Source organism: Candida oxycetoniae, assembly GCF_023343755.2.
Source record: "Candida oxycetoniae strain CBS 10844 chromosome Unknown scaffold31, whole genome shotgun sequence".
Taxonomy (NCBI): domain Eukaryota; kingdom Fungi; phylum Ascomycota; class Pichiomycetes; order Serinales; family Debaryomycetaceae; genus Lodderomyces; species Lodderomyces oxycetoniae.
In genome coordinates this window covers 67,316-88,706 of record NW_026055465.1, presented here as the reverse complement: position 1 = coordinate 88,706, position 21,391 = coordinate 67,316, and the positions used below count along the sequence as shown (strand labels likewise).

The 21,391-nt window shown below is 36.9% G+C and overlaps 9 protein-coding genes across 9 annotated transcripts; 5 read left to right on the top strand and 4 right to left on the bottom strand. All coding sequences in view use genetic code 12, as the record gives it.

Annotated features, from left to right (window-relative positions):
• Positions 1-430: 430 nt before the first annotated feature.
• Positions 431-2,824, top strand: RME1 (Rme1p; the record flags this gene model as incomplete). The annotated part of the gene is made up of 1 exon (XM_049324918.1): positions 431-2,824. The coding sequence occupies one exon, from the start codon at positions 431-433 to the stop codon at positions 2,822-2,824; it is 2,394 nt and encodes a 797-aa protein (XP_049179393.1).
• A 464-nt stretch (positions 2,825-3,288) lies between these two features.
• Positions 3,289-6,450, top strand: KGF56_003572 (chromatin-remodeling ATPase; the record flags this gene model as incomplete). The annotated part of the gene is made up of 2 exons (XM_049324917.1): positions 3,289-3,306; positions 3,388-6,450. 2 exons carry the CDS (start codon positions 3,289-3,291, stop codon positions 6,448-6,450), a joined length of 3,081 nt encoding a protein of 1,026 aa, XP_049179392.1.
• A 402-nt stretch (positions 6,451-6,852) lies between these two features.
• On the bottom strand, positions 6,853-7,386 carry GPX3 (Gpx3p; the record flags this gene model as incomplete). The annotated part of the gene is made up of 1 exon (XM_049324916.1): positions 6,853-7,386. One exon carries the CDS (start codon positions 7,384-7,386, stop codon positions 6,853-6,855), a length of 534 nt encoding a protein of 177 aa, XP_049179391.1.
• A 1,677-nt stretch (positions 7,387-9,063) lies between these two features.
• MDM34 (ERMES complex subunit) lies at positions 9,064-11,007 on the top strand (the record flags this gene model as incomplete). The annotated part of the gene is made up of 1 exon (XM_049324915.1): positions 9,064-11,007. One exon carries the CDS (start codon positions 9,064-9,066, stop codon positions 11,005-11,007), a length of 1,944 nt encoding a protein of 647 aa, XP_049179390.1.
• A 485-nt stretch (positions 11,008-11,492) lies between these two features.
• Positions 11,493-12,431, top strand: CHS7 (Chs7p; the record flags this gene model as incomplete). The annotated part of the gene is made up of 2 exons (XM_049324914.1): positions 11,493-11,544; positions 11,629-12,431. The coding sequence occupies 2 exons, from the start codon at positions 11,493-11,495 to the stop codon at positions 12,429-12,431; spliced, it is 855 nt and encodes a 284-aa protein (XP_049179389.1).
• Positions 12,432-12,796: 365 nt separating this feature from the next.
• LYS22 (Lys22p) lies at positions 12,797-14,089 on the bottom strand (the record flags this gene model as incomplete). The annotated part of the gene is made up of 1 exon (XM_049324913.1): positions 12,797-14,089. The coding sequence occupies one exon, from the start codon at positions 14,087-14,089 to the stop codon at positions 12,797-12,799; it is 1,293 nt and encodes a 430-aa protein (XP_049179388.1).
• Positions 14,090-15,512: 1,423 nt separating this feature from the next.
• On the bottom strand, positions 15,513-16,718 carry KGF56_003567 (uncharacterized protein; the record flags this gene model as incomplete). The annotated part of the gene is made up of 1 exon (XM_049324912.1): positions 15,513-16,718. One exon carries the CDS (start codon positions 16,716-16,718, stop codon positions 15,513-15,515), a length of 1,206 nt encoding a protein of 401 aa, XP_049179387.1.
• A 1,546-nt stretch (positions 16,719-18,264) lies between these two features.
• KGF56_003566 (tetrahydrofolate synthase) lies at positions 18,265-19,815 on the top strand (the record flags this gene model as incomplete). The annotated part of the gene is made up of 1 exon (XM_049324911.1): positions 18,265-19,815. One exon carries the CDS (start codon positions 18,265-18,267, stop codon positions 19,813-19,815), a length of 1,551 nt encoding a protein of 516 aa, XP_049179386.1.
• A 317-nt stretch (positions 19,816-20,132) lies between these two features.
• KGF56_003565 (uncharacterized protein) lies at positions 20,133-21,371 on the bottom strand (the record flags this gene model as incomplete). The annotated part of the gene is made up of 1 exon (XM_049324910.1): positions 20,133-21,371. The coding sequence occupies one exon, from the start codon at positions 21,369-21,371 to the stop codon at positions 20,133-20,135; it is 1,239 nt and encodes a 412-aa protein (XP_049179385.1).
• Between the last annotated feature and the right edge of the window lie 20 nt (positions 21,372-21,391).

Genomic DNA, 21,391 nt, shown 5'->3' with positions numbered 1-21,391 from the left:
TGGCTTAATTGCATCGAGCCGTATTTTTCATACTTGGCTATTATATTCCTTAAGAGCGGGGGGGATGGGGGGTGGGGAAATAGGTTGAATGGCTTCTTGTAGTGATTGCTGGTACGATTTTTCTGTCTTGACAAATCCTGCCTATTGGATTTACTGAATCACCGAATTACTGGATACCGTCTGATATTACCTGCCCCTCCTCTCTCCTCGTATGCTCTAACCTATTCCCTCCCTGTGCAAAATTTTCTTTAATATACCATCCTCTAAGCTTATAAAAGGCAGTCAAATCTTGCAAGATATTTTTCAAAAATATCCTTCACTCTTTCTTATCCAAACGTTGGAGATTTCCAGTTTCTTTGTAAAAGAACTTGGGAGTTTTCTTTATGTCCTTGTTTTGCATTGTTTGAGGACAATCATAGGTGCAGATTAAATGGAATATACATTTGTCGGTGGAATGGATAACTGTAGTGAGATTATGGATGGTAACGAAATGATGGGGGGTAATGCTGGTGGTGATGATGATGATGATGAAATCATTATTGGTAATGCTGGTGGTAGCAGTGTTGTTGTTCATTGTATTGACCCGCATGGGAAAGCTGCTAGTCCAAGACACAATGGTGGTGGTGGTTCTCACGGCTTCGACTCAGGAATAACTATACAAAAGTGCCCTTTTAATTCGTGCGAAGCAGCATTAGAAACAATCGAAATGTACGGCCTTGACTCTATCCGGGTTGTACCTGAAATATTAATTAATAGCAGCAGCGGCGGCGGCGGCGGCGGTGTCAGTGGCAATGATGATGTTGTTGTTATTGATGACGATGATGACGATGAAGATGCATCAAATTCTCATCATGATTCCCACTATCTTTCCTTACCCTCGGGCAACTCATTTTATGACACAACAGGCTATCGCACTAGCCCAATTAAAAGCGTCACTCCTAATAAACTTTATTCAAACGTTGCTCTGGTTGCTCTGGTTGCTCTGGTTGCCCTGGTTGCTTTGGCTGCTCCTCACACACAAAAATGTGATATCGATTTGGTCAATAAATCAAATACCCTCGAACCCAGTCCATCAGGAAAAAGCATCACTTCATCAGCATCATCAAGAAGTTCGTCGTTCCATATTATTACATCCGCACTGCAGATTCCTATAGTTCCCACAGAGCTTCAAAATCCCCAGTTTCTTCATAAAAGTCAACACGCTGATCTGCTGACAGACTCTGATGATTCCGTGCTCAATTTTAAGTTTAACCGTATGGTACCAAAATTCAAACCGGTACAGGTAATTTCTGGCCAAGCAACACCCTTGACTGGATACCCCGAGTTTGACAAATGTGGAAGATTTTTGGACTTTGTATCTCCTTTGAAACTGGACCTCAATAAAGAAGCTTTTCCCCCAATTACATCAACTTCCAAGTCGTCGCCTATTTTGACTAGTGGTGACACATTTAATGCTCAAAAGTTCTCACAGCACTATTACAACTTAACAGATGAAAGCGTAAAAACAATTCATGATGATACTATTGTTTTCAATAGATGTGTCACACCAACATCCTCGATTTCATCCAGGGATCATCATTTACAACAGCAACTGCTACTTCAACAACAACAACAACAAGAGCAACAACAACAACAACAACAACAACAACAACAAGATCAACAACAAGAGCAACAACAAGAGCAAAGACAGAGACAGCAAATGCAACTGCAGCACATTGACTATAATGATTTGTCAAATTTTTCTATTGTCAAGATCCTTAGTCCTAAGCATAATGTCACTCCTGAAGATAACGATAACTTATCTGATACCGGCCAATATAAGATTTCTGCTCTCAATTTAAAATCCCAATCACTGCAGGATCTCAAATTCCCAGTTTTCACAATTTCAAGTCCAGCAAGAGAATCTACTCCTGAGAATTGTCCAGCAGCAAGTGATACCCAACTAAGATCACCTTTCGATAAGGGACTCACGGCTCCCAATCTTGCAAGCACTACCACCACCACCACCACTAATAACAACAACAATACTAATAACCATCTCGTATCCAAGATCAAAAGGCCATCAGGAAGACAAGCAATATTCCCACAGCATAGTATTGCAATTTTCAACAAAACGGAAAAAATAAATGATTTTAGATCAAATCTATTATCAAAATATTCTACAAGATTAATTGAATCGATTAAATTATGTGCCTCCGATTTACAATGTGAAAATCATTGCTCTCAACATTTTGATACCTATTTAGATTTGGTTGAGCACTATGAACAGTATAAAATAATGACGACGATTTTTGATCGTAGTTATAGATGTCCCGTCAAGGAATGTCCATTACATTTAATAGGGCTCAAGAATCGTGCTGAATTGAGACATCATGTGCATTATGAGCATATAAGCAATGGCTATGTCCACCAGCATTTTAAGAAATATGACCTGGAGATTAAAAGTATATTGTTTGTTTGTATTCAGCCAAATTGTGAAAAGTCCTTTTATAGAAGTGATTCATTAACTAGACATCTCAAGTTGGTTCACAAAGATGGGAAGAAGAAGAAAAGTAGAAAGAGAAGGAGAAAAGTAGAGACAATGGACAGTGATTTGGATCTTAGCTGCGAAGAAGGAGACGAAGAAGATGGAGGGGGAGGAGTGAGGGGAGGAGAAGGGGATGATGAAGAGGAAGAAGGAGAAGAAGGAGAAGGAGAAGGAGAAGAAGTTGATTTGAACGAAGACGAGGACGAGGACGAGAAATTTAATGGGGGATTTGGATCAAAGACTTGTTCAAATTCAAGTTATACTTCAAATAGAAAAGTAAGAAGAACAAAGTATTGAAAATAACGACACTATCGAACTCCTTCGAGCTAGTGAGTGTTGTAACGAGCTAGTGAGCGTTGCTCCACTATCTTGCTCTGCTCGATAGAGTAAAGAGAGAGGAGTAGGGCAAAATGATACTATTGACGAGCTTTTTGAAATGAAATGATGTTACGACGATAATGACAAAAAATATGTTTGGAGTTGCTGGCAACACCTTTACAAATGAGAGATTTTGTATATTAGATAGTAGAAGTTATGTTTATTTGAATGATCTCAGGAGGAGGAGGAGGAAGGGAGGAATGTGCTCCAAAGAACGTGCCAGTGTTCCGTACTGTTCTCCCTACAAGCCATACCATATGTTGCTGGTCCAGAGAAAAACACGTCCCATTCGACGAAATAAGAAGAAAAAAAAAATCCCAAAGAAAAAAAACCCCAATTGGTATTTTCTTTTTCTTTTCACCAGTTAGCCAAGTAAGTTCTAGATGAGCTCTAGTGAAGCGGTATGTTTGGCCTACCCCCGTCGCCAGTCCACACAAACCTGTGTGCTTTGAAATACTAACAGTAATTCTCTTTCTTTTTAGACACCGTCGCGAGATGAAGAATTTTGGGGGGGTGGGAGCGACCAGATCCAGTTTACGCCCAATAATAATAGAGAAAAATATTTCACGAAAACGGAGAAGCAGCAGGTTGATATAGAGAAAACCAGCAACCGATTTAAATACTTGCTTGGTCTCACGGGATTATTTCGACATTTCATTGAAGCCAAGGCGAATAAAGACCCATTGTTTCGGAAAATTGTTGATGATTTACATGAGCTGGAATTGAAAACACAATTGAAGAAAACCTCTGATTCTAATAGGAGAAGGAAAACTGAAAAGGAAGAAGATGCTGAGTTATTAAACGAGGAAAAACTGGGTAAACAAACATATGAATTTATTGAAAGTCCCGGGTATGTGCATGGGCAATTACGACCATACCAAGTTCAAGGATTGAATTGGTTGATTTCATTATATGAAAACAATTTGTCAGGTATATTAGCTGATGAGATGGGGTTGGGGAAAACGTTGCAAACCATATCTTTTTTGGGGTACTTGAGGTATATGCACAAAATAAATGGTCCTCATTTAGTTATTGCTCCCAAATCTACGTTGGATAATTGGTATAGAGAATTTAAACGGTGGATACCAGAGATTGATGTATGTGTTTTACAGGGTGATAAAGAAGAAAGATCCGGATTTATCAAGAACAGAATAATGACGTGTAATTTCGATGTGATTGTTGCTTCGTACGAAATTGTTATTCGAGAAAAATCCACCTTCAAGAAGTTTGATTGGGAGTATATTGTAATTGATGAAGCTCATAGAATAAAGAACGAAGAGAGTCTTTTGTCTCAAATTATTAGGATGTTTCACTCAAAAAATAGATTGTTGATTACTGGTACACCCTTACAAAATAACTTGCGTGAGTTATGGGCATTGTTGAATTTCATATTACCTGATGTATTTGCTGACAATGAGTCATTCGATGAGTGGTTTCAGAAAAATGATAATAATGAAGAAGAAGACCAAGTTATTCTGCAGCTTCATAAAGTGTTGAAGCCATTTTTATTAAGAAGAATAAAAGCAGATGTTGAAAAATCTTTATTACCTAAAAAGGAGATGAACGTTTACACCAAGATGACCCCAATGCAAAGAAATTTGTATCAAAAGATTTTGGAAAAAGATATCGATGCTGTGAATGGAGCGAATAAAAAGGAATCGAAAACAAGATTGTTGAATATTGTTATGCAATTGAGAAAATGTTGTAACCATCCATATTTATTTGAAGGGGTTGAGCCGGGTCCTCCGTATACAACAGATGAACATTTAGTTTTCAACGCACAAAAGATGATTATCTTAGATCTGTTGTTGAAAAAATTCAAAGCAGAAGGCTCAAGAGTATTGATATTTTCGCAGATGAGTAGAATGTTGGATATTTTAGAGGACTATTGCTTTTTCCGAAATTATCAATATTGTAGGATTGATGGACAAACTGAGCATACAGATAGAATCAGTGCCATTGACGAATACAACAAACCGGGGAGTGAAAAATTTGTATTTTTATTAACTACTAGAGCTGGTGGGTTGGGTATCAATTTGACGTCCGCTGATATTGTTATATTGTTTGACTCCGACTGGAACCCACAAGCAGATTTACAAGCCATGGACCGTGCGCATAGAATCGGACAAACAAAACAAGTCAAGGTATTCAGATTTATTACAGAGAATGCCATTGAAGAAAAGATTCTTGAAAGAGCAGCGCAAAAATTGAGGTTGGATCAGTTGGTAATACAGCAGGGTCGAAATACAGCAAATATCGATGGGCAACAAAGTAGTAAAGCGGCTTCAAAGAATGAGTTATTGGATATGATTCAGCATGGAGCTGCTGATGTGTTTAAGAAAGAAGACGGAGAAGGAGAAGAAGGTGGAGCAAATGGGGCTATAAAGGAATTGGATATTGAGGAGATTTTAAAGCGGTCAGAAGAAAAGACGCAAGAGCTTAATGACAAATATTCCAAATTGAATTTAAACGCTTTGCAACATTTCACGAATGATGAAAGTGTTTATGAATGGAATGGAGAAAATTTCAAGAAAAAAGAACCAACTGCCATAACTAATGTAGGACATGCATGGATAAATCCTGGGAAAAGAGAGCGTAAGGAGAATTACTCTATTGATCTGTATTACAAAGACGTATTAAATACTGGAGGAAGAACACAACCAACGATAAGCAAGTCTGGTCCTCGGCCACCAAAACAACTAAACTTGTATGATCATCAATTTTACCCTCCCAAAGTGTTGGAGTTGTATGAGTTGGAGAAAAATTATTACAGAAAACAAACGCATAACCATGCGAAATTAAAGGAAGGTGAGCCGTCTACTTTAAAAGAACGAGAATTGGAGCAAAAATTGGAACAAGAGGAAATTGATAATTCTCGTCCATTGACTGAAGAAGAACGACAATTGAAAGTAGATTTGATGAAGCAAGGATATGGTAATTGGAACAGAAAAGATTTTTACCATTTCATTCTGGTGTGTACAAAATATGGCCGCAACTCCATTCCTTTAATAGCTCGCGAGTTTGACGATAAGACTGAAGATGAAGTACGTGAATATGCCAAGGCATTTTGGAAGCATTATGAAGAAATCGATGGATATGAAAAATATGTTGGACAGATTGAACAAGGCGAGGAGAAGATCATCAAGACCAAGATTCAAAAAGAAGCACTTCGTAGGAAATTGTCACAATATCGGTACCCTTTGATGGAGTTGAAACTCAAGTATCCGCCATCTTCAAGCACGAAAAAAGTGTTTAGTGAAGAAGAAGATCGATTCCTATTAGTTCAATTGTATCGATTTGGAATAGATCTGCCTAATGTGTATGATAGAATCAAGGAAGCTATTCGAGATTCACCATTGTTTCAATTTGATTTTTTTTTGCAAAGTCGAAACTTGAATGAGATTGGAAGAAGATGTGCTACTTTATTAGGTTGCATTGTAAAAGAAATCAACCCTGAGCAGTATGTCAATAGAGTTCAACCAAATGGTAAAAGAAAGGAGACTACGCCAGATGGGCAACCGACAAAGAAACAAAGGAAAAGGTGAATGAATAGAAGAAATAAAAGAAAAGGTGAATGAATAGTAGAAATAAAAGAAAAGGTGAATGAATAGTAGAAATAAAAGAAAAGGTGAATGAATAGTAGAAATAAAAGAAAAGGTGAATGAATAGTAGAAATAAAAGAAAAGGTGAATGAATAGTAGAAATAAAAGAAAAGGTGAATGAATAGTGGATTGAAGGGACCATTTTTGTAATAATAAAGTAATGTGGTATTTTTTTTTGATTTTTGTTTTGTTTTATTTATCATGTTATTATCATTATTGTTAACAATCATTTAATATAACAGTAGTATATACACACTCAGTTGCTCCAAAAATGAGCCATAACTGCCTCTCACTCATCCCTTCTAGCCTGTATTCCTTCATTATCATTTCTCCTTTACTGCACCTTCAACTTTGTATTTTTTCTTCTTCTTCTTTGTCTAACAACTGCACAATATAATCTTCAAAATCTAAAGGAGTAACAGATGATGCAAACCTAGCAACAACATTGCCCTTTTTATCAATAACAAACTTTTCAAAATTCCATTTGATTCCCCTGAATCCAAATAATCCCGGTTTTGACGTTTTCAAAAACTCGTATAGTTCAATAGAGTCATCGCCATTGACGCGACATTTCTTCATAATAGGAAACTCAACTCCGAAATCGCGCCGGCACTGTTGTTCGATTTTTTTGGAAGTTTGAGGTTCTTGATTGCCAAATTGATTACATGGAAATGCCAAAATCTCTAATCCTCGCGTATGATACTTTGCATATAGTTGTTGTAATTCGAGATATTGCGGTGTATAACCACATAGACTTGCTACATTTACGATTATCAATACTTTATTTTTAAAAGTTTGAAAATCAATGTACTCGTTTGAGGAATTAGGAAGCTTAAAGTCGTAGATTGTTTTGGTTAGTAGTCTGTTAAGTTCTGTCATGAATAAAACGGGTGTTAATGGCGATGTTTTGTGAGTCAAATCAAACCCGTATGTTGTATATTTGTGCCTAAAAGTATTTTAGTGAGAGCAAATTGAAACGTGGACTTTGTACTTTCCTTAATAGAGATTGTAGGTAACCGTTTATTTAGACCAGGTGCTATAAGTCTTTTCCTTGATGCAGGTATCTATCAGGTTTAAGTTTGGTCCGCGACATCTCATTGGAAAAATTGGAAAATTGAGGATGAGCGACTAGACGAGTGAGACTAGGCGAGTGTGACTAGGCGAGTGTGACTAGACGCGTGAGACTAGACGAGTGAAACGAGTCTAGTCGATAGAAAAGAGTAGAGAAAGAATAGATTGAGACTAGTCGATAGAGTGAGACTAGTCGATAGAGTGTATATAGAGAGAGTAGAAACAGGCAGATAGAAAGGAGTAGATAGATAGAAAGTAGAGGGAAAAGATGGATAGAGAGTAGAGGGAAGATAAAAACTAGTTGAATAGACTAGTCTATAGAGTGCATATAGAGAGAATAGAGATATATACTATCAAGCAAAGCGAGATAGTATATGTAGAGAATAGAAATATAGAATGTAGAGAATAGAAATATAGAAAGTAGAGATATATAGAATAGTATTGTTTTCTCGCTTTGCTGGATGGTCTATAGAAAAAATAGAGATATAGACTATTGACAATAGACTATCGAGCAGAGCGAGATAGACTATGCTCGATACTCTATGCTCGATAGTCTGAGAGAGAGTAAATACAGACTATCTCGCTCTGCTTGATAGTCTAGAGAGTAAATACAGACTATCTCGCTCTGCCTGATAGTCTAGAGAGTAAATACAGACTATCTCGCTCTGCCTGATAGTCTAGAGAGTAAATACAGACTATCTCGCTCTGCCTGATAGTCTAGAGAGTAAATACAGACTATCTCGCTCTGCCTGATAGTCTAGAGAGTAAATACAGACTATCTCGCTCTGCCTGATAGTCTAGAGAGTAAATACAGACTATCTCGCTCTGCTCAATAGTTTAGAGAGTAGATACAGACTATCTCGCTCTGCTCAATAGTTTAGAGAGTAAATACAGAGTATCTCGCTCTGTTCGATAGTCTATGATAGTTTAAAATCATCCCACTTTTCGCAACCGGTAGAGTTTGGTAGCGTCACACATAGAGTTCCCATTACATTACATTGTACCCTTACGGGTATTCACGGTAATAAAGCATCAAGCAAGAAATTTAAACCCGCCATCTATAAGAAAGTTTTGCACTATAATTTACAAGCAAGTTTAATTATCAACCCCATACACTTGCTTCAACGGGATTAATTCTAAAAGAATCTTTTGTTCAATTAAAAAGAAGCAATTCTTTTTACACCACAGAAAAGAAACGCAGAAAATAAACACAGAAAATTTTTTTTTCTCTTTTAAAGGCAATAACTATAACCAATCTTTTTATTAGTTATATCAGACAGACACTAGTTAGCAGGGAGTAAACCACCAGCTATAAGGGTGTAAATACTGGACATAAGACATATTTTTATACTAAAATTTTTTTTGGCCGGGGGTTGTTCTTTTCTTTTTTTTGAGGAATCACAAGTTTTTCACTTTCTATATTCTATATTGAGGGTTGATTATCTATAGGTGATAAACTCCGTTATTAAAATTTGATAATTCGGTATGTCGTTCAAGGTCAACTGGAAGTCTTTGGAAACGGACTCGCTATCAACATGGACCAAAGAGATTTTGACAAGCGCCTTAAATTCAGGCAAACGACCTAATATACTAGCTTCTAGCATCACAATCAAAGACCTCAATTTTGGCAAAATTGCGCCGGATTTTGAAATATTGGAAATTGGAGAGTTGGATAGAGATAGGTTTAGAGGCATATTCAAGATCAATTATGCGGGAGACTTTCATTTAACTTTGCATACTCAAGTACAAGCTAATCCTTTGAATATATATTATTCCAACTCATTAGCAAAAGAAGTGTGCAACTTTTACCCACACGATGGTGGCAATACCAATGACAATGATGAGCTGAGGTTTGTTACTCCTCAATTTGTCTTATCAAATGAGCAATTTGCCATTCCTTTGGATTTGAAGCTAAGCGATATCATGATTAGCGGTATTGGCATTATTGTTTTTTCAAAATCAAAGGGATTGACCATGGTGTTTAGGAATGATCCGCTAGACTCTATCAAGGTAAGCTCAACATTTGACACTGTACACGTATTGGCTAATTTTTTGCAGAACCAAATTGAATCTCAAATTAGAGATTTGTTTAGGGAAACGTTACCCACCTTGATTCATAAATTGTCACTAAAGTACCTAAGTCTTGATAATAATATGCATAATTTGAGAAGTAAGATGGCAGCAAATGTAAATAAATCCAATAATGCCGAAGCCATCGTTTTAAATCATAATAATAACGCCAATGCCACAATGCTATCCACAAGAAACAACACCATAGAATCCAGCACTTTGACATTAAAGATGTTGGAGAATAATGAGGATTTCTCTTTAATATATTCAGCAAAAAATCTACAAAAAGTTTTACAATTGTTCAAATCTCGTGAAACCATGAGTTTACATATTCCCAAATTCAAAAATATTGTTCAAAGAACTCATTTGGACAAGTCTAACAAGAGTTATCCAAACTTGTTAAACTCGTTGGCTGTGAATAATAGTGAGTTACTGAAATATGCTTCCCGCCATCCACAAGCACACAACGGAATACCTATTGATATTCTACAAAACAATTCGTTTCAAAAGACTGATGACTTGTTGAAAGATATCTCTTCTATACAAGCAGGTGTATATTACAAGCATACTAAAGATGCACCAACAAAACCAAAAAGAAGAGTTGTTAAACTTCACAAGAGGAAGTTGAGTAAAGAATCTAGCGAAACAAGTTCAGTGACCAGCATCAGCACCAGCACCGGCACCAGCACCAGCATCAGCACCAGCTCAAGCACCAGCTCAACCTTGGTTGAGGAATCACAAGCACCAGTCAAGAATTTGAGTGAAATAACCCTAATTCCGGAACTTGTACCTATAGCACCAGCACCAGCGCCAGCACCACCCAAGACACCCAGGACACCTAAAACACTACCACCACCATCATTGGCATCAGCTATTCAACACCCAACACCGTGCAAGGCTGAACAACGGCAGCAAAAACACACATCGGCTCAAGCTTTATTACTTCAAGAATTTATGAAGTCTTGCCCTTCTCCTTCCCTTTATGATAAAGTATTAACAAATGGAGGTGGTGTCGGATTAGGAAATACTGGATATTTCAATTTCGTGCCACAAAGAACATATAGCACCTCGCCAATTTCAAGAACCAATATTGAACAGAATGAAAAGAAATCAATTAATCATATTGACTTTAACAGAATTAACGAGAAATTGAAACAGAATAGCAACAGCAACAACAGCAACAACAACAACAACAACAACAATAACAACAACAATACTTATAGCACCAATAAGAATACTATGAAAAATGAAATAGAAAACATTCCTCGATTGGCTCATCTGGATACGTTTTCTGCTACTGCTGCTGCTTATACTGGTTTATTCACTGTTCCTCCTCCTCCATATTACCAATCTTCCTAGTGGGACGGGTATTTGTGTTGGACATTTTGTCGAGCACCGTTTCCATGCTATTTATTTATTTATTTATTCTTTTTCACTTCTTTTGTCTTATGATCTTACGCTATATATAAACTGGATTTATCTATCGATTAAGAAGATACAGAGTAACTGTCAACACAAAGCTTCTTCAATGTTGGCCTTTTATTGTTGGCATATTTTCTCTTCCTGTCCCTTTTGATATTCACGTTTCATCGCGGCGGTTAATGGAACAGAAAAAAAAAAATTTTGATTCAAAAAAATCCGTTACCTTGTAGAATCAGGATAGAAGATAGAAGAGTAAGCCACTACCGGAGTAGGTAGTAGGGATAGGAGTGACTTGGTTGAGCGATTATCAGAATAGAACTAATAGGAGCCGTAAATCATTAGCATCGCTAAATAAGGACACTTGACTAAAAGACAAGGACAAGGACAAGGACATTAAAGAAGGCTCAGTTTTGTCATTAAATATGGGTTTCGGTTCGTTTGACGAGATTTGCAACAGAACAGCGCTTCCGTTATGTTCTGTAGTTGGAGCAGTAAACCAAACCTCGACTTTCCAGAAAGGCGTAGTGCCACAGTGTTACGCGCGGAGTGTTGAGTTAGCCAATACGATGATTTTTCAAATTGGTAACGCATTTGTCCATTTTGGAGGATTGATTACTTTCTTAATTATTATATTCAACGTGCGTGCTAAATACACGGCTATTGGTAGAACCGAGATGTTGAATTTTATGTACTTGCTAATTGCTTTGATTGTTAGTTCATTGATTGTTGATTGTGGAGTTGCTCCGCCTAGCTCGTCAACATATGCTTATTTTGTGGCATTGCAAATAGGTATTGCTTCCAGTTGTTGTATATGCTTGCTTTATAACGGGCTATTGTTTTTCCAGTTCTGGGAGGATGGTACTAGGAAGTCGATGTGGTTATTGAGAATCGCTTGTTTTTCATGGGGTGTCGCCAACTTCATTATTCCACTCATTACATTTAAATCATGGAACACTGCTTTGGATTTCAGAAAAACTACATTAATGTTTGTGTTTACTTATTTGATAAATGCTATAATACTAGCTACTTATGTGGTGTTACAAGTAATTCTTGTTTTTATTCTTCGGTCAAAATGGGCATTTGGGTCAATACTTCTTGGTGTGTTTTTCTTTGTTGCTGGTCAAATCTTGACCTATGTGTTTAGTGAAGGAATATGCAAAGGTGCTGCACATTATGTCGATGGCTTATTTTTTGGAAGTGTTTGTAATGTGTTTACAGTAATGATGATATACAAGTTTTGGGATCAATTAACAACTGACGATTTGGAATTCAGTGTGGCCAATGTTGAACAAGTTGTTGGTGAGTTTGGTGGTAATGGCAATAATACATTGGACGAAAAGAGTTCAAGTGTGTTTTTTTAAATTTGCAAACGGGTAAGGTAAATTGTGCAGTTTTTGTGGGATACTGGATACTAGGTATTGAAAGTCTACTAGGCATGACCTGTTGGGATCATCAGAATAGAGGCAGATATATATATATATATATATATATTGAGGATGTGGTTTCTAACTACTACTTGTGAATTACCAAATCCGTTGGTATCTGACGCTCTCTTTTTGTACATCAATAAATCAACAAAATGAAATAAATAACAGAAATGTATAAAAAAGTAAAAAATATCAATACTAAGGGAAGCCGGAGGGGGTAGTGGTATGGACGCTGGCACTAAATATTGGATACCTTTTTTAAATATGTATATATATAGATATATTATTTTCCTCGTGACTTAGTCAACTTTTTGTCTTTTATTTTGCAATTCTTCATCAGGTATGATTTCGACTTCAGCATCAATATCGTGTTCTCTATGGCCATTAGTTTGTGGCCTCATTGCTGGTGTGTTCTGCTCCTGATGAAAGTCTTTAATTATGGAGTCGACATCGTCGATATTCAATTGCCTTACATCACCCAATAATTTGATTTTCGCAGTGACTTCTTTAACTTGATCATCAGTTAAGCTTAAATTCAATTGGTCAACTCTCGATTTGATCGCATTCCAACCAGTTAACCTATTAGCAAAATGAATATACCTAGTTAATCCGAAATCACTTGGATTCAAAATTTCATAAGTTGACGGATTGGCCAAAATGGCTTTTGCGTGAATACCTGCTTTATGTGTAAATGCACAGAACCCGGTGATTGGATTATTGAAAGGGATGTTGACTTGAACAGCATCGGCAACCAAGTTTTCCAAATCTCTTAATTTGTGAAGTTTGTATTTGGACAAGACGTAATCACGGTCAGCAGTGATCATTCTTGCCATTAAAGCACCCAATGGAGTTATACCGTTTCTTTCACCAATTCCCAATACACTTACATCAATCAACTTGGCTCCGGCTTCCAACGCAGTATAAGCATTTGCAATAGCACAACCGGTATCATTGTGGAAATGACACTCGATATCACACGATACAACCGATTTCAAAGTACGCACCAACTCATAAACCTGTCTTGGATTAGCGCAGCCAACAGTATCAGCAATACCAACTCTATTGACACCTATTTTATCCACTGTACGATATATGTTTAACAAGTCAACCAAATCTGATCGAAAACTGTCCTCTGACGAAAATCGAATTTCTATTCCTTTTGATTTGACAAACTCTATAACTTCGATTGCACTCTGTGCTATATAATTCATATCTTTGCCGTGACTGTATGTTCTTAAAAATTGTGACGTACCAATAACGACATCTACTCCATCGACCCCAGTTTCAACAGCAACTCTTGCATCATCCATATGACACCTGATATGAGTCAATATCTTAGCTTTTAAACCCAATTTACAAATAGCCTCACAATCTCTTCTACTTTGTTCCGATGCCACTGGTGAAGTCAACTCAATGTAGTCAACACCAAAATCGTCCAAAGCTTTAGCAATCTCGATTTTTTTCTCAGTTGAGAAAAAGGCATTGGCAAATTGTTCACCTTCTCTCAAGGTACTTTCAATAACCTCAAATTTGTTGACGTTGGATAAGAAATCCGAAGGATTTGGTCCATAGGGATTAGATGATACTGACATTGTTTAAAAACTTGCTATAGCAGAAGAAAAGAAAAGGGGAAGAAAAAAAAAAACCAGTAACTAACAGTAACTTACAAAAATAATACTCTCAGAGAGACAAGCAACCTTATAAAGACAGTACTCTTATGATGTAATAATTGGAAGAAGGAAATAGGTTATTTGGATTGAAAAATTCGCAGTTAAATTTTTCACCCATAGTGAAAGAAAGAAAGGAAAAAAAAAAAAAAAAAAAAAAAAGAAATTAAAAAAAAAAATTATACGCTATGGAAATTTTTCATCTGATTGCCCTAGAGCAGTTGATAAGGCCAACAGGACCCAGTGTACTCGAATGCCAGTAACCAGTAGTATGGATATAGATTGTATTATGAATACCGTCATACTTATAATACAATAAAACCAATAGTGTTGTCCGTATGTATGTAGGTACTGACCTTTCTTATGATGTATTCCCTAAACAAATTTCTATCGAGTCATAGAGTATGACTCATTTCTTATCAGTAATCCATTTCAGTATAACAGAAAATAATCATCCCCACACAGAAAAGAAAAATAGTTTATCACTTGAAAACGGTAATTGTCGGAATTTAGTTTGAAATATGCGACACTAATAAGCGACACTATCGAGCGAAGCGAGATAGTGGAGCAGCACCCACTATCGAGTGACACGATCGAGCGAAGCGAGATAGTGGAGCAGCACCCACTAGTGACACTATCGAGCAGAGCTAGTCGACACTACCGAGTAGAGCGAGATGAGCAGCACCCACTAGTGACACTATCGAGTAACACTCTAGAACAATCTCTATTTTGGTAATTTTCACGTGACTTTGATATGGGACCTCGCGACACCATCTCGCTTTGCCTACTACACCGACATTAGTGACACTATTTTAGTGTTTTTTTTCGATTAACCTTTAGTAAACTCTCTATTGAGGACTGGTCCTCGTTAGTTAATAGAGATAGTGTTAGATATTGATAGTGTTAAATATTGTTAGACTAGTTTGCGACTAGTGCTAGATAGTGTTGGATAGTGTGAGACTAGTTTGAGACCAGTGTTAGATAGTATTGTCTTTGGCTCTGTACAACTAAAACCTGAGACCGATTATGAACATCGCATAGGATCCAGAATCCAGAATCCTAGATTTTAGATACTTTTCACTAGTCAGTGTGCTCCACTAGCTCGCTTCGCTCGATAGTGTCGCTCTGCTCGATAGTGACAATAATGTCAGTTTTTAAACATAAAAATTTCATAAAACACACAATCTATAAAACAGATTGATATAAACACAAAGCTGACTCTTGCAGCCAAACCCTTGCAAGTGATGTCCAGTGATATGCGTCAGTATACCACTAAGCAAAAGCTTACTTGCAAGTACTCTGCTCGATGGTGTCGGTGGCAGCTAGTATGCTCGATAGTGTCGACTCATCAGTTTTCCACAGAAATCATTTTAACAAACCTAAACATCTCATTCTTCATCCTAACCAACTCAATCTCCTTGATATTCAATTTCCCATTCATTCTGTCAATCAATTGCTTAACAATAACATTTATCTCATGATTTTTCAACCCGCTAATTGCTTCCCAATCAATCTCTACTCGACTCTCTTTTCTTCTTTTCATCTTGTTTTCTTTTAATATCGTCAACTTAAAACAACCAATAATCAATTTCTTCAACTCAAATCCCATATCATTATACTGAACAAAATTATTTGTTTGGTTAAGGTACCTTAATAGATAAATTATGTCCATATATCTAAACAAATATATGATACTTTTCAAAAACGTAGAAAGGGTACAGCGTAGTCTACTGGTCAATATGAGTAAGAATTTGTCCAAGGGTAATTCTGGTTTGCTCTTGGGCTTTCTTGATGAATCAGGCGGGAAGGTATTGAATATCTTGGTAGCCACATACTTGACAATTATTGTCATTAACTGATCACGTTGACGTTTGAATGTTTGTGGTGAAATGCTGCTGGAATCGCACAATATTTTGTGGTTATAACCAATAGCTCTAGGCTGGCTAGTCACTTTATCTCTTGTAGTTTGCTGATTTTGTTGGGAACTTGTCTCGGATGTAGACACAACTCCTCCTCCTCCTCCTCCTCCTCCTCCTCCTCCAGCTGTTGCGTGTGATAGTGGTAGTGGTCCAGGGGAGAATATGGACTCTTGCACACTTGCAATAGAAGCGGAGGTTTGATCATCTTTACCCTTTTGAGTTGTTATTTGATCAGATTCGTTATCTGATAGTAAATTTGGAATATCAATAAATTCACTAAAATCATCTTTTAAGTTTTCATTATTTTGCACTGATGTAATATCAAGTGATGAAGTTGACGTTGAAGAAAAAGATGCTGATGATGATGATGATGATGATGATGATGATGATGATGATGATGATGATGGTTCTAAACCATTTCCACTTGTTGTTAGATGCTGTTGCCTGTGACCCTGTTTTTGCGCTCCTTCTGCAGCTTCCAAATAAATAAACTGCGATATATCTTTGAAATGTTTATCAAAAACAGCGGAATTTTCAGCCAGCTTAGGATGAAAAGGAATCAGAGGGCCACTGCCATTAAGGTTACCGTGGTGCTCTATGGTACCACTATTTTCCAAATTGTCGTTAATCATCATCTACACTCGTCCCAGTTTCCGTTAAAACCTTTTCTTTTGCCTCAGGAAAGTAAAGTTACGATATCAATTGCAGTAAGTCCTGTTTCTTGCCAAATAGAATATCCTAATTTCCAATAAATCAATAAATCTTACAAATAATGAGCTGACTTGAACCAAATTAAACCATATATTTCCCGTATACATACAAATATACGGAAAATCACTTAAACTGCTTTCAAACTTAGGCTAGTAAACGATAACTTGCCAGCTTAAATACATTGTGGAAAAAGACTTATCAATAACGTAAAATAGATTGGGGAAGGGAAAACACAAATTATTGCTGAAAACTCACAATTCAAACAACTTTAACTTATTGCCAAGCTATTCTATTTCAAAACTCTCTACTTGTAACTCGTTTCTTGCTGCTAAAAGTCAACTCTATTAAGGAAAGATAAGAAAGTGATTTGTTAGGCGCTATTAAATTCCCTATTTGATGTTTTTCAAACTGGCGAGATGAGTAATCGGTTTAAGATCCAAACATACATACTAGAAATTGCAAAATCGACTCATTTGCCTCATTTGCTTCATTTGCCTTATAATTTTGTCGCATTTGCCTTAATTTGTCGCATTACTTATGTCGCACAATTCTCGCGTCACCGGTAACGGAGTCACTACCACGTGACATGGACCAAAAGCGGTTTACGTAAGGATTGCATAAACTGATTAGTTGATGAATCGATACATTTCTCAATGTTACTGGAAAGGAAAACGCGGTGGTGTATGATTATAGATCTTTATACTTTTAGAGTTACAAATATCGTCACTATCGAGCAGAGCAAGATAGTGTAGCAAAACAGAGTAGCAAAACAGAGTAGCAACACTATCAACACTATCTCTCTCTGCTCGATACTGCTGCACGCCAGCTGCCACCAAATAAAATAACAAAACTCTAGTATACATAATCAATTACACAATAAAGTTCCTAGGGAGAGGATAATTTATAATCTACATAAAAATAACCGCATACCATGCAGCAATATTAATTTAGGTGAATTAATATAGCCGAACTCGTGTGAGCTCAATAGAATGGCTATGAGTTCAATTGAATGGCTATGAGCCCAATTTCTATGCCTATAAGCTCAATTTTTATGCCTATTAGCTCAATTTCTATACCTATGAGCTCAATTTCTATGTCTATGAGCTCAATTGACAATGCTCATCGAGCTCATCTGGCTGGACAAGATTTCTTTTTTTTTATGGCTGCGAAAAATAGAGGGGCATTTTTCACTTTACATTTTTCACTTTACATTTTTCACTTATGATGACAATTGAACTAATGAGGTTACTGTTGTAAACGCTTTTCTCCTATCAAGTAACAACAACGGGCCGATCTCAAGTAGTATCGTTACTGCCTTACTCTTCTTGCTCTGTACAGCTTATATCCACACAAATTGTACACAATGATCACCACTTGCTATCTTTTTTGATTGGCCTTTTTTTTGTCCATTTTTTTTTTTTCATTTCATTATGGTGAGCTTAGTAGGACTGAGTAAATAATCTACACCATATGAGTCAAGCAAACCCTGGCGACTCTGAAATGAGAATTCCCTCTTTGTTGGGTTCACGCACTTATAAAGATGCAATAAATGCTCTCAACTCACTACAATCAAACTTTGCTTCGATTGAAGCTATGAAAAAATTAGGTCCAAATGTGAATAGAAATGAACTATCTATCGGTGAAGTGAAGGAGTTTACCAGAAGAATGGGATACACAGGTCTGGATGTTGATAGTTTGAATATCATACATGTCACCGGAACCAAGGGAAAAGGATCAACTTGTGCATTTACCGAAAGCATATTAAAACAATATCAACCTGGTTATATACACAAATTAGGATTGTACACTTCACCACATTTGAAGTCTGTTCGTGAAAGAATTAGAATTAATGGGAACCCAATTGATAAGGATTTGTTTACAAAGTATTTCTTTGAAGTTTGGGATAAGTTGTCAGCAACAAAGTCCAATCCTACAGAATGGCCCACGTTACAACCATGTGATGTAGTGAAACCAATGTATTTCAAGTTTTTGACAATTTTGTCATATCATGTGTTTTTGAAAGAGAATGTCGATACAGCTATTTATGAGGTCGGTGTAGGCGGCACCTACGACTCAACAAATATAGTTGAAAAGCCAACGGTAACAGGTATAAGTGCCTTGGGAATAGATCATACATTTATGTTGGGAAACACAATTGAAAGTATAACTGAAAATAAAACAGGAATCTTTAAGAAAGGTGTCCCTGCTTTTGTTAGTGTACAAAATGAATACCCTCATACACATAAGTTGATAGAACATAGAGCTAAGGAACTTGGCGTGTCATCTTTGGAGTTTGTTGATACAGATTTGCCAATGGATGTTGAAGTGGGACTATTAGGGCATTTCCAAAGAGGAAACGCTTCATTAGCTGTTCGTTTGGCAAATGCCCACCTCAATTTCCTAGGTGTCGAAAATCAAGTGGAGTTCACTAGTAGTGGAGCAATAAAATCTTTATCTAAGAAATTCATTGATGGATTGAAACTAGTCAACTGGCCTGGTCGATGTCAAATCATAAAACACAAACCAGATAATATAATATGGTACATTGATGGTGCACACACTATAGAGTCGATCAAGGCATCATCAGCTTGGTTTAAAGAGGAACAACTTAACCAAACGCAGGCAAGGAAACGAGTTTTATTGTTCAACCAACAAGGGAGAGATAATTATGAAGAGTTGTTGACTCAATTACACTCGGTGATATGTCAAAATGACCCCAATTTGCAATTTGATGAAGTCATATTTACCACGAATATAACATGGTCATCGGGTGACTATAATCCAGAGCTATTATCCAAAAATACTTCAGAGGATGCTGTCAAGAAATTGGAGTTGCAGAATAAATTCAGTGAGTTATGGGAGAAATTAGACAATGGGAAATCAAAGAGGCACGTTTTCCCAGATATAGAGACCGCCCTTGAGTACTTGAAGAAAAAGAATGAGATAACTAATGTATTTGTTTGTGGTTCTTTGCATTTAGTAGGTGGTTTTTTAGTTGTATTGGATGGTGAAAAGGAATAGACCATAGATACACTATCAAGCAGAGCGAGATAGTAAAGCAACACTGACTACACCGACACTGACGAAACTATCTAGCAGAGCGAGATAGTGGAGCAGCACTGACTACACCGACACTGACGAAACTATCTAGCAGAGCGAGATAGTGGAGTAGCACTGACTACACCGACACTGACGAAACTATCTAGCAGAGCGAGATAGTGGAGTAGCACTGACTACACCGACACTGACGATACTATCTCGCTCTGCTCGATAGTAAAGTCTAATACCTACAACCATAATTTTTTTTTTCTTCGTTTTTTTTATTTATGTATTAAAGTCTAGTTGGTACCCCCATTAACTATATTTTCTCTTGTTTGCCTAACAATCTCATCTATATTGCTTATAGACTGTGACCACTGTTGCAATACAGCTTTAACGATTTCCCAACTCTGTGCAATTGCTGAATTGTCACCAGCAATAACAAATCTATTAACTCTACTCAAGCTAAAAGTATTGTCAATCTGATTTAATTTCCCTTCAACGATGCCTGCTGTTATTGCTTCAACTATTAATTCTTGAAACTCCAATTCACTTGAGATATTAGGTACTTCTTCATAAGTAAATAAAATACCATCGTGATCTTCTTTTAATGTGATTGAATCTGCAAAATACTTTGCCAAGCTCAATATCTTTGATTTCTGATGGATGAATTCCTGTGGCAAGTTTGATGGTATGTTTTCTATTTGAATTAGTTCGCCCTTGACATATGCAAGGAATAATTGTGACAATTTACAATCGTTAAAGGAGTCCAATGCCTTGGCAACGTTGTTATTGACCAAGAATGAAACATCGACTACTTTCGACTTGAGTGCAAACTCAATCATCTTTGTCAACTCATTCTCGGTTAATGAATATGAATGGGTGAAGTTTTTTATGAAATGTAATGATTTCAATGAATACAATGAGTCCAATGCAATAAAATCCCAAAATGCCGCCTTGATTTCAGATTCCAGAGCATTACTAGACTTTAGCCATGAGACAATATTCGAGCCCAAATTCTCTTGAACCGACAGAAACGTAATTCCTGAAGTCTCCAAAACTTTTAAAATCTCCTTTAATACTTGTCCTCTAACTTTTGAAGCTTGAGGCAACAAGTTGAAAATCGTACTCAATATAGACACTACTGAGGATGACTTTATAGATTTCCTATCCCTAAGCGATAATGGATGTGTTGGATTGATGGAAACAACTAAACGGTCAATTGCAAAGCTTTCGTCACTCAAAACAGCCTCAACGGAGGTCAACTCGGCTAAGACATGGATCAATAAGTATATAGTGGGCTCGAATTCTTTATCAGTGAGTTTCCCTAAAACTTCCGCCGTCGAAGCCTGTTTAATCTTTTCGTATAATTCACGTTTATCACCAATTTCAACTTGATCATCACCACTCCGTTTAAGTAAATGTGATTCAACACTCTTACTAAACTCATCGTTGCCCCTAACTCCATCTATAATCTGTGCATACTCCTTAACAGAGTCTGCTAAACCATTATCCACTACTATAATAGACGAACCCATAGCTTTGTGGGAAATTGGCA